The sequence below is a fragment of the Pinus tabuliformis genome, chromosome 2_1 (assembly GCF_031772625.1).
Source record: "Pinus tabuliformis cultivar Carrire ecotype Pingquan chromosome 2_1, CPIR1, whole genome shotgun sequence".
NCBI lineage: Eukaryota > Viridiplantae > Streptophyta > Pinopsida > Pinales > Pinaceae > Pinus > Pinus tabuliformis.
The window spans coordinates 12,056,704-12,068,815 of NC_142299.1; the positions used below are offsets into that span (position 1 = coordinate 12,056,704).

A 12,112-nucleotide genomic window follows, 5' to 3' on the forward strand; every position below is an offset into this window, starting at 1 on the left:
TCATTTCCCAAGTAATTTTTGGCATAATATTCACATCAGACCCTAAGTCCAATATGATATTATTCATTTCAGAGTATCCCACTTGTGCACCAAACCTAAATTCTTTGCTCGTCCTTTTCCTTCGTGCTACCTAATTTACTACGTGTGGCGATGCTCGTGCAGTAGCTACTTCAGTTTTCTTAGTACACTGCTCCATCGTGCACATGTTCTCCAATGCCTATTCACTTTTCACCAGCTCAAGGAAACTTTGCAATAACTTATGAATTGGATCTGCCTTTGTCATAGATTCTCTAGAGGTGGTGCCATCATAGAAAACTAGCATCACCAGTGCCATCATAGAAAACTAGCATCACCACCTCTCTGAGCGGGTCTCATCTTTCCATTCTGAAATGGCCATTTCCCTTCGAGATTATTTGTACATTACCTTCTCTTGGGAGGGATCAAAATTTGGAGGAGGTTAAGGTGCCCTTCTAACTCACTGCAGCTGCGGGTCCCAGGTTTCACAACATCGAGTCTTATCCTAACACCTCCTCGAGTTACTGCACCAACTCATTATTGGGTCCTACGAGGATTAACTACTATCATTTATACATTTGGCACCATCTTCTATTACCATTTGGAAATTAGTTATGGGAAATTCTCAGTTGTGTATTCTTGTGCCCTACAATATGTACATGTACAACATGGATTAGGAAAAGCTCGTGCAAGGTGTCCTTATTGTCCATAATTATAACATGCAAGAGGTCCCCAACCTCTTCCAAATCCTTCTCTTCCTCTCATTAGTCCTCTTAGACCTCTAGTTGTCATTCCCTATCCTTGTCTAGGCTGATTATATTTTCCAATCTAATTATATCATGGATGGTTAAAGCCTCTCATTGCATCTTAAGTTCCTTTGGGTCCCTATACCCTAAATGAATCAAATGTACATTTGTGAAACAATTCTAATGTGTGAAAATGTTGGATATCATGCGACACTGATTTGCAAAAGTCACAAAATAAAGTTCATGCATTCACCTCATACTTCTACATGATCGAAAAATTCTATGGGGTGTAACCCCATACTCGTCAAACTTCACACCACATTCCTCTACCCTGTGCAAGAGGATTAGCTACATCGGTTCCCATATAGTATGTCATCAACTTGCAGTCATTTATGTGGTGACATTTTTTCCTACACATAGTACACCACACTTCCTCTCACTTCTCTTTCCCCTTAGTTAGACCCTATAACTGAAGAGTCAATGCCACCAGCTGAGACTGCACCTGTGCCATACCACAATTTTCTCTGCTCCCTACTGGAGAAGCGTCCATTTTCAGCACAAATTCTAATGTCTTCAACTGTGAATTGATTCTTTATTGTGTTAATGGTATCCTAATATTAAGAATTAAACTAGCAATGAACCATTATTTATGTTACACATCCAAATCTCAATCGTCAGCCTATCCTTCAAGATCATAAAGCTTTGGTCGAAATCCCATACCAACTCGCTTGAACCATGCTTTGTCTCCCTCTAGTTAGTAATGCATTGGGAATCATATTTAGACTTCTGAAATTATCTGATTAATGGTTAAATTTCATTTAGCATCGTGGCATGTCCAGTTAGAGTCGCACACTTGTACTTCATGTACCATGTCAATGTATTGTCCCTAAAGGAAGCCTCTAACTGTGCAATCTTTATTGCCTCATCTAGAACCTAGTTTTCTATCCAAACAACCCCACAAACAAATAATTTTTTCTCTAGATCTTCATTCCTAACACCATGAAACATAAGCATCCTCAATTCTACACCTGTCATCGTACTCTGCACAGTACTCCTTGATGAAGTACTTCTATTCACACCTACTGTGCCACTAGAAAATTGTGCACTTCTCCATGCACTAGACTAAACTTGAGCACTCTGCGACACTCCACATACTATTTGACTAACTCTACTGCTACTAATACCTCCACCCTCTTTACTATGATTACCTTCTACACTATTTGTTATAACATGTTGAGTACTTGCCTCTATATTTGTAGATGCGGGTGGGGTCATCGGTTCGACACCAAGCATGGTATGATTCTACTGTCTAGGGTTCAAAAAATCCATGCTGCATGGACATAACTTCTCTTCTTCCTCCACTTTTCTGCGTGGGGTACCGAACTATGTTCCTTCATAGCTTTGATCACTTGCACTACTCCTTATCCTCTAGTAGCCTTTTCTTGCCCCTCTTCTTGGGATCCTCCTTACAGTGGGCATCAACGCTAACTAACCTCCTCCCACGTTACTTCATCAAAACCTCCATCCACTCCTCAATGTGCCACCCTCCATATATTCTATCTTCATCTTACATCTTCACATTCACATCTGTAATCTTGTACCTACCTTCAATCTCCACCATAGTCTTTTTTTATTCTTCCATCTCTCCTTGGCTCCGATTACGCCCTAGTTCTCCTCCACTTTCCCCTTGGTGCACGATTAGTCTAACCGCTCATGTTGTCTGACTTGAAGGATAGAACTCTATGGTCACATAATAGCATTTTAATGGGTAATGGTAGTGACCGTATGAATCTACCTTGTGGACCCTTCAGGAATTTCCTTTGCAACACACTATAGGATATTGTCGCTTCCACTCTGAATTCCATAATATAACCTTCCTGTACACTCTCAAAACATAAATTGACAACATGTGAGATCTTGTTACTTACCACTTGCAACTAACACACATCCTCTGGAGTCCACTATCTTGGTCCATTATGGCAATAATTTGTATTATTGTCCTTCAGTCGCTAAACCCACTCTATCAAAATATTTGGGAATTCTCCAAATAAAGCCTCATGAATTTCAGTAAATATATGTTTCTTCAAGCTTTTCTCCGTGCTGAGTCTCCTACCTCCAATTTATTTTGCTGCAAATTCATGCTCCTTGTTCTTAAGCCATTGAGTAATTTCCTCCTTGGTGGGATTCCATGGTTTCCACATATTTGTCGCAAAATAATCCCATCGTACATTGATCATGGTCCTCACAATGGAACCATTTTTTGGCATTCGAAATTATGACAGACCCCAAATTGCATTTTTCAGCTAACAAACTTGCTCAACACTGGACCTTTCGGCATCACCCACAAAGTGTATGAAGCCTCACTCGAGGTGTTATGGGGGACTGTTGGAACTAGGTTTCCTGAGTCATGAGATTATTGTCACTCAACAACATAGGACTTAATCTTACAATGCAGGGTTCTAGACACCTATCAAACAAACACTTAACAACTATTTTGCAACTATGCGTCATATGAGCTTCACATGTTCTTACACAAGCTAGTTAATGCACTATTAATTACCCACAATAGTATTACGATCAAGACATTTCGATTCCTTCAAAAACCTCTTTAACAACATCTACGCAACTTATCATTCGATAAACATAAGATTAATGTGATAAAGCTATACTAATGATATTAATTATCTTAGTCGTACAAAATATTAAGAAATATTGGTTCTACACTATACCATTATACAATCAATGAATAGAAAACAATATTCAAGAACATAATATATTTATACACCAATGCACATGGGTAAATCCATTGTTCTTTCCATTACTTTAACATAAGCAAAACAGGCGCAACGCGCTACAATGAAAGTCATTAAAAACTCAGCTCACCAACCTTCAATATATACTCATGACACAATACAACAATTATTACATTGTAAGAAAAAACACCCTTAACTCTACTACAAACTTCTTTCTTTGCACATAGGTTGGAAAATAGCTACAAGCACACAAATGACTACCCTATAGAATTATAATCACTGTAATAGAAAAGCACAATCTCAACAACTCTTCCTTCTCCTTCGACTAACCCTCGAACTATCTCGGGCAAGTCCTCTTATTGATCCTTCATAGCTTCTCGGTCCTCCTCAGCGTGCTTCTCTTCCCGAGTTCCTTCATTTTGCAAATATCTCCAACTTCCTCTACCACTACAACCTTCCTCTCCTTCACGCATCATCCCCAAAATCCTAACTACAAAATTTATTCGCACGCATCCTCGCTTGATGGACGTTTCCATCCTCTTCGCGTGGTGCCTCTATGCCATGTATCTCTCTTCTGCACCAATCCTACTATTGCGCATTGGATACTTGACTCGTGCACTAGTGTATCCTGTGCAGAGCCTTGTACTAACACTCAAAAAAAATTCAAAAAATTTTCAGCCTCCCACACTAGGTGACAAAAGGTGACTAAGAAGGATCACAGAGGACTTGGGCATTTATAGAAAATGATATGTTTGGCATAGAATCAAATGACATGATGGGGTAGGGAGGATGCCTAGAAGGGGAAACTACTCCTTTAACATTTGCATTGATCATCTTTTCTCTTATCTCTAGAGAGAGCCTTCCACTATTCTTCTAGTGATTCTTTGTCCAACATTTGGATAGTTGTCCTATGTGGAAATGATAACATATCTGCAACGGCATTTAGTGTTATTTTGATGACTTCCTTTTCTCCTTGAGAAGAGATGATAACTCTTTGATTTACCAACTATGTGCTGACACTCTCGAATATCATTTACGGGAAGTGATACACTTGTGCAAGCACTGGTAAGACCAAGTTTTATTCAGATAGCTTGTTGTGGTCTCCTATTATATCAAAGATACTCTATACCAATTAGATATCCTTTCTCACGTTATAAGTAGTTATGATAGGGTCCCAAACATTGGCATCCTGATCACTTGGAACTTGTGGTGTTGCCATTGGAAATGTGGGATTTGCTGAAAATGAGATTAGTTGACTAAGATGGAGTAAGGACAAAATTGAGATTCGCGAGTAAGATTTAGTATCCAATGAATAAGTGCCACATGGCTAAACAAGCTTGATCGGTGAGATGGAAGAAAACTAACTCAAGATGAAGAGTTCAATCTCTTGCAAAGGGAACAAGTGAAAGCATCCTCCGACTTGATGAGGGTGAGTTAATGAGTGATCGAGAGGTCATCCCAAATTCCAACACTAATATTAAAATTTTGTTTTATATATATATATAACGACAGGTAAACACAATTTTCTCCTTAGAAATTAATATATATGAGCTGTGGAGCAGCTCAGCGTTGACTAAAGAGCTGCGTCTGCGTTCGAGTCGCCTTAAATATATATATTATTTTTCTCAATGGTAAATTAGTCAAGCGTTAGGTCTACGGGTAAACACAATTTCCTGCTTAGAAATTAATATATATGAGCTGTGGAGCAGGTCAGCCTTGACTAAATAGCTGCGTCTGCGTTAGAGTCGCCTTAAATATATATATTTTTTCTCAATGGTAAATTAGTCAAGCGTTAGCTCTACAGGTACACACATTTCTCCTTAGAAATTAATATATATGAACTGTGGAACAGCTCAGCGTTGACTAAACATCTGCGTCTGCGTTCGAGTCGCCTTAAAATATATATATTTCTCAATGGTAAATTAGTCTGCGTCTGCGTTAGCTCTAGATGTTGAAATCAGAGAAATCGATATTTTAAATTACAACCGCAAAGACTTGGAGCTTGGAAAGTTGGACGGGTGCATTAGTGAAAAGCATCATAGCAGGGAACCAGAAACGGCGCCCCTTGACCAGGGGTACTCAAAAGTCGTCATTTTAGGTGAGCGATGCGTGAATTCGGCGAAGCATCACAGGTATAGTTTCCATTAAATATTGCAATTACAAAGACTTGGACTTGGACTTGGGTGATTATTCAAAGTCGTCGAGTTACATGACAAAGATGAATCGCATTATAGCACGGAACCAGAGACGGTCCAGCTTGACAAGCGGTACTCAAAAGTCGTCATTTTGGGTGAGCGATGCATTCGGCGAAGCATCAGAGGTATAGTTTCTATTAAATCCGGTGAAACATCAAAGATATGGCTTCCATCAGTTTATTTGTTTTGCATTGTTTCATAATATTGATTCTGGGCACTGTGGGCAGACATACTGATCTCATCAATGCGAACAGAATTTTCAAATCCTAGGGAAAGTTAAAAACATGGTGCATGCTTCTATCCATTAAGCCTACGTATCTGTGCAGAGTAAATTAGAGTTTTGAGGAGCATTAATATTGGCACATCCTTGCGCTCTAGGCTCTCCACTCTCCGTTGGCCATGTCGATCCTGCATGATAAAGTCTCATGGTCGACTCTGTTCGTGAGCCAAACTATTAAACTATTTGGCGGAATGGTAGTTCTTTTGATGATCAATATTCCTCATTCACAGATTTGCCAGGCACAACTGTTTACGTGCCACCACAATGTTAACTATACAGAAGGCAGTACGTTCGAGGCAAATCTGAATACAGTCATGAATAGTCTTATCAAAGATACGTTACAAACAGGGTTTAACACATCTGTGTATGGCCAAAGTCCTGACCAAGTATATGGCCTCCTTCAATGTCGGGGAGACGCAACAGTCGAGCAGTGCTACAATTGTTCACAAGAGGCAAACACTACACTTCGACAAAACTGTGGGAATGCCCGCGGTGGTTTAATTTGGTTTACTTACTGCTTTTTACGTTACGAGAACTATAATTTCATCGGACAATTGGATACTAATGATGCATGGTATACTTACATTGGGAATGTCACAAGCGCTAATGTCTTTAATCAGGCTCTTGATGGACTATTCACCAAGTTGTTATCTGAAGCAACGTCTGGATCTAAATTATATGCCTCTGGAACAACCAGAGACTCTTTGTTTCGAGAGATTTACGCTATGGTCCAGTGCACCAGAGATATATCTATTGATAACTGCTCATCATGTCTGTCGGGACAAATAGGTTATATTTTTGCAACTTACAGTGGAAGTCAAGGAGCTCAGTCTTTAACGGGAAGCTGCAGAGTTCGCTATGAAATCTATAGTTTCTTTAAGTCGATTTCGTCACCACCCCCTGCGGAAGCGCCAGTTAATACGCCAGTGGCTAATACACGACAGAATCATAGCAGACCATCCAGTAGTAGTACGCAGAACGACAAGTCTTCAAACAAATTACCCATAATTTTAGGTGTTGCTGGCGGCTTGCTTCTGTTGTTATTGGTATGCGTGTTAACAATAGGGAGGAGATTGATGTCTGTCGTATTTCTAAATTCTTCCCAAGGTATTTGCATGAATTACTTATGAATACTAACGGTGCTTATGATTAGATCCGGGTTTAGATGGTATTCAATTTTGCGGCATAGGTCATGACGAAGCTGTGTATTTTGGTTGTATAGGTCATGGGCAAGTCGAGGAAGACACAGCAATCGATGAGGATCGGCAAATTGCGTTTACCATGGAAGAATTGATAGCTGCTACGGAAAATTTTCATGATAATAATAAGCTTGGGGAAGGTGGATTTGGGGCCGTATACAAGGTAACAATTAATAAGAAAGCTTCTCCTAGTTTATAGAATAGTACTCTCCGGCTGCTCTCACCGCACCTTTGACATTTTGGCTGAATTTTTCAGGGAACTGCTGAAGATGGAAAAGAAATAGCTGTGAAGAAGCTGTCCTTAAAATCTCTTCAAGGAAAGAAAGAATTTCTGAATGAAGTTAAACTTGTGGCCAAAATTCAACATAGGAATCTTGTTAACATACTAGGATGTTGCACAGAGGGATCGGAAAGGTTGCTTGTTTATGAGTACTTACCCAATAAAAGCCTCGATAAAATCCTATTCGGTGAGTCACTTCCGTGCTATTTTGTATGTGAAAAAACACCTTAATATTCCGAGATATTTAGCTCGGTCATGATGAATAGTTAGCGCAATGCATCCATTTTTACAGATCCAAACAAACGCAACCAGCTTGATTGGCTGAAACGCTACAACATTATAGTGGGAGTGGCTCGTGGGCTTCTCTATCTGCACGAGGATTCTCAACTGCGGATTATTCATAGGGATATTAAAGCAAGCAATATTTTGTTGGACGCAAATCTGAATCCTAAGATAGCCGACTTCGGCTTAGCAAGACTTTTTCCTGAAGATGAGAGCCACGTCAACACAAGAGTTGCTGGAACTTAGTAAGATTTCAAAATAATCATCACAGACTGTCACAATTGATTAACAATGAGTGATGGATATGTTTTAATCTGGGCTATTGATTTCAAGAGGATTGACAGTATTATAAATTTACTTCATGACAATTTTGCTTTTGGGGATTTAGCTGCCTCGTTATGTTTTAACTTTCTACAGGAATACAATTTCCTTTGCAAATAGCTTTCACTTTAACGTCACTCAATTCCTAAGATTTCCCTCACTATATAATCTTTGACATTGTAATTTGGATACACAGCGGATATATGGCACCAGAGTATGCTCTGCAGGGGCAATTATCTGTAAAAGCTGATGTCTATAGCTTTGGCGTTCTTCTCTTGGAACTTATTACAGGAAGAAAGAACAATGATTATAATCTGTCACTTGAGATGCAGACGCTTTTAGAATGGGTGAGATACTATGATACTGTTATAATTTTATTTTCAACTGAGCATATCTACAGTATTTAGGCCATGTTATTTAGTTCATTGGTCTTTAGACAGAGTTTTAAATATCGTGATTTTGCAGGCGTGGAGATTATACAAACGAGGGAATATTGTGGATATGATTGATGCAGCCATAATTGAAACGTGCAACGTGGAAGAAGCACTGAGATGCATTCATGTTGGTCTTTTATGTACACAAGCTGACTCATCACTTCGACCATCAATGTCTCTAATCACATTGATGCTTTCATCTCATTCTGTGACATTACCCGTTCCCACAAAGCCTGCTTTTCTGAGATCTCATGTTTCTGAAAACAGCCAGTCCACCAGTTCTGGCACCACATCTTCATTTCACGCTCCTCTGTCGAACGCCGATGCATCCATTACAGAGTTGGAACCCAGGTAACGCGCATATCCATTAGAGTTGGGACCCAGGTAACGCGCATTTTGGAGTCTATCTGCTTTAAAAATGGTACATATTTCAGTGTTGTGACATAATTGCCCTCAGAGACAGGTGCATAATTTGTAAAATTATTAATTATTATGGAATAATCACATTTGAGTGTGCGTTATGCTTTAATCTAACGATTATGTTTTTTTTCTTCTAAAGTTATAGAAATTTTAGCTATGTTTTGAAAAAATCTGATAGAAATTTTTGTAAATCCAAATAAAAGATGTCAAATTTCATAATTTTAAGTGTTTTAGACATTTTTGATGATGTTGAATATATTTCTACCATAAAAAACATATGATTCAAACATTATTTTTATAAAAAAATTTGAATTTATTTTGCTCTACTTTTAACGGCAATTCCTCCTCTCCCTACACGACTCCTTGTATATACCAGAGTTATTAAATTAACATGATGTCACTTTCGAGTTTGGACCGCTGAGATTTACAATTAGAACTTCTTGTGATGCTAATTTGTCGCTGATTTGACCTATAATTTGCAATCGTTATTCTGAATATTAATTCGTTAGTGATGGTGATATTGTGATTTTCAATTTTACGATTAATCGTGCATATTATTATACTTGCTCCTTAACGCTATCGAATTTGAGCTACATTCGTTCGATTTTATTTGGTGTGGAATTTGTTAAAACAATTATCAATGGATGAAATTTATGATGATGAGGGATTGACCCATTCGTGAAAGTGTCTTTATCGTCATAAGCGGGGATAACCACGATAGGGGCGGGAGAGATGGATAAGTGTCCCGCTTTTGTAATTGGTTCTGGATCTGAAAACTCTGTTAGGGGCTCGACTTTTAAGGACCTTTAGGTACTCGACCATAGGGAGAGGAGAGGAAAAAGGAGAGGCTTAGAGGGAGGAAGGATAGTGAGGTCTGTCAAGGCCAAGGATTTTATTCCCCATGGCCACGATGATTGGTTCAAGAAGCCCATCCCTGCTCCGGACACCTTCGAGAAAGGCAACATGGCTAATATTTCACCCACCATCACGGTGAACATCCCGGCATTATCGAGAACATACTTCTTGGAGCTTCCTTCTATCCCGAGGAGGTCTCAGCTTACAAAGCACTTTTCTAAGAGTTTCGCAATGTGTTCGCCTAGTCATATTCAGATAATGGTTAACATCCACTGAGACCAAAATTTGGTTTATCAAACCTAAAGAAACGAATTATTTAGTTTGATTTAAAATTTTATTCCTATGTTCAAAAAGTTAGGAGAGAAGCCTCTTGAGCTCACTATAATTTTGACATCATAAAACGCAGTGTTGCAACAAAGATTATGAAACTCAGATCTAATGTGGTTGTACGTGGGGCACTCTAAGAGGAATTGATTTTCATCCTCGATGTTCATATTCTCACAGAGATAGCAGATCCCTTCCATCCATGGTGTTTTAGAAACTGCCCAATGACCCGTTTCACTATGGAGCTCATGAGAGTTCGTTCTAATCTTGGCTATATTAATTTTCTTCTTTGAGCTAGTTAAAGAGATACTTTTGATCTTCTAGGATGGAGTTGATGACCTCCTTATAATATCTTAATTAATGTGTGAAATAATTAATTTAATTATTTTCAAATAAATTTTTTAATTTAAAAACTTTAAACTTATACCATTGATATAATGTGATTGTCATGTTTGCTTTACTATGATTATGTGCGGAATTCCCAACAACTTTACGAAGTGTTTCTGTAATCGTCTTTCCACTACAACTTACAACTTATGAAATGATTACTTAGTGTATGAATACAATTAGCCTTAGTGTGGCTGTCATATTTACATGCACAAACTAACCATAGATATTTCCATAAATCACAAAAGAAAAAAATCAAAATGTCTACTCTGAGGTGTATTCACAAATATGAAAGACAGAAAATACATAGCAACCTGTTACCATAACAATTATAAACACATTAATTGAACTTAATGTATTTTTACTTGTCTCATTGTGAATTTCTATGTAAAGAGTTTGTTCCTATTCTATAGGAGTGATTTTTCTAATTTGGTATGTGGTTGAGATATTCTTTCAACCAACAAATTGTGTGTCCAAGATAGTTTTCCTATCTTAAGACAATACTCCTGTATATATGTAATATCATATTTGATTAATGGAATACAAATTTCCTTTATGGAAATTTAACATGGTATCAGAGCCCTTGAGGGCTTGGCCTGTCTTGGGTTGAGGGAAATGGGCTGAGGGAAACAATAGAGTATATTCATATTTTGTTTAAGTTTTTAGTTTGTCCATCGAGCCGGGCTGTGAGAGTCGAGGGAGTGATGTTGTCTGATAGAAAAGATGTTTCCCGAATACTCCTGTTGTGTGTGTATCTGCAAAAAATTTCTTGGTATTTGTCACCGAGATCTGAAACTCGAAAATACTCCTGTTATTCAAATACCTAATCCATATGCCACCTCCTCTTCAAATTAGCAGCAACAACCCTCTGCCTCTCTAGTGATGTAAAGATAAGAAGTTACCGGTGTTCTGCAAAGCGACTGTGCTTGATCGGTTGTTGTACGACGAGAGGGTGGACGATGCCACTGAGAAGGGCCGAGTCCTCGAAGGCTCGCTGTGATTTGCTGTCAGTAGTGATGCCGAATGCGCTCGAAGACCAATTGGTGGATTCTGAGCCTGAAGTCGTCGGTGAAGTTCGGTGCAACTTTTGAAGCGTTTGAGGCCGAGAGATTGTCGGTGTGGTTGGGGTTTGGGACGAGAGAACTAGCCCAGATTTTCTTTTGCAGGAGGAGAGAACACTGGGTGCCTTTGTGGCCAAGGATCGAGTCTGAGGAGGTTTGTAGAGATCCAATGAGGAGCGAAATGGCGTCTCTAACGCCTGGAGTTCTGATGAAGCACGTGCAACACATTAACAATGACATGGAGAGGGATTACATCATGAGGGTGTTTTGTGAGGCAACTGCTTGTTCCGACAGGCTGCGTTCGAGTGCTAGGTGTTAGATTGCGTCAATGCATTATGGGAAGCTTGCACCTTATATGCAAGATATCTTTGTGATTACGGTGAAGGCAGTTAGGGAGGATGATGAGCCTGTAGCTCTACAGTCTGTTGAGTTTTTGTGCAGGTAATGCAAGGTGGTTTTGCAAGGCAGCAGGGTTTGGTGATCGATCCTGATGGCTCGCAGCAACATGGGAGGCCGAGAGCAGAGATTGCTGGAGTTGAAGAGGCTATGTGGAAAATGAC

At 39.1% G+C, this 12,112-nt stretch overlaps 1 protein-coding gene across 1 annotated transcript; it reads left to right on the forward strand.

Annotated features, from left to right (window-relative positions):
• The first annotated feature begins 5,765 nt into the window (after positions 1-5,765).
• On the forward strand, positions 5,766-8,917 carry LOC149198438 (cysteine-rich receptor-like protein kinase 15). Its single transcript, XM_089399275.1, has 6 exons — positions 5,766-7,096; positions 7,212-7,351; positions 7,445-7,655; positions 7,761-7,995; positions 8,268-8,418; positions 8,537-8,917. Exons 1-6 carry the CDS (start codon positions 6,109-6,111, stop codon positions 8,858-8,860), a joined length of 2,049 nt encoding a protein of 682 aa, XP_089255401.1. The 5' UTR covers positions 5,766-6,108; the 3' UTR covers positions 8,861-8,917.
• Positions 8,918-12,112: the final 3,195 nt, after the last annotated feature.

What these genes read in the sequence shown, in the direction of transcription:
- LOC149198438 (XM_089399275.1), top strand. Translation starts at nt 6,109, where the DNA reads ATGTCGATCCTGCATGATAAAGTCTCATGGTCGACTCTGTTCGTGAGC. An exon ending in ATTTCTAAATTCTTCCCAAG is followed by an intron (nt 7,097 to 7,211) that starts GTATTTGCATGA and finishes TTGGTTGTATAG; the next exon opens with GTCATGGGCAAGTCGAGGAA. An exon ending in CCTCGATAAAATCCTATTCG is followed by an intron (nt 7,656 to 7,760) that starts GTGAGTCACTTC and finishes CCATTTTTACAG; the next exon opens with ATCCAAACAAACGCAACCAG.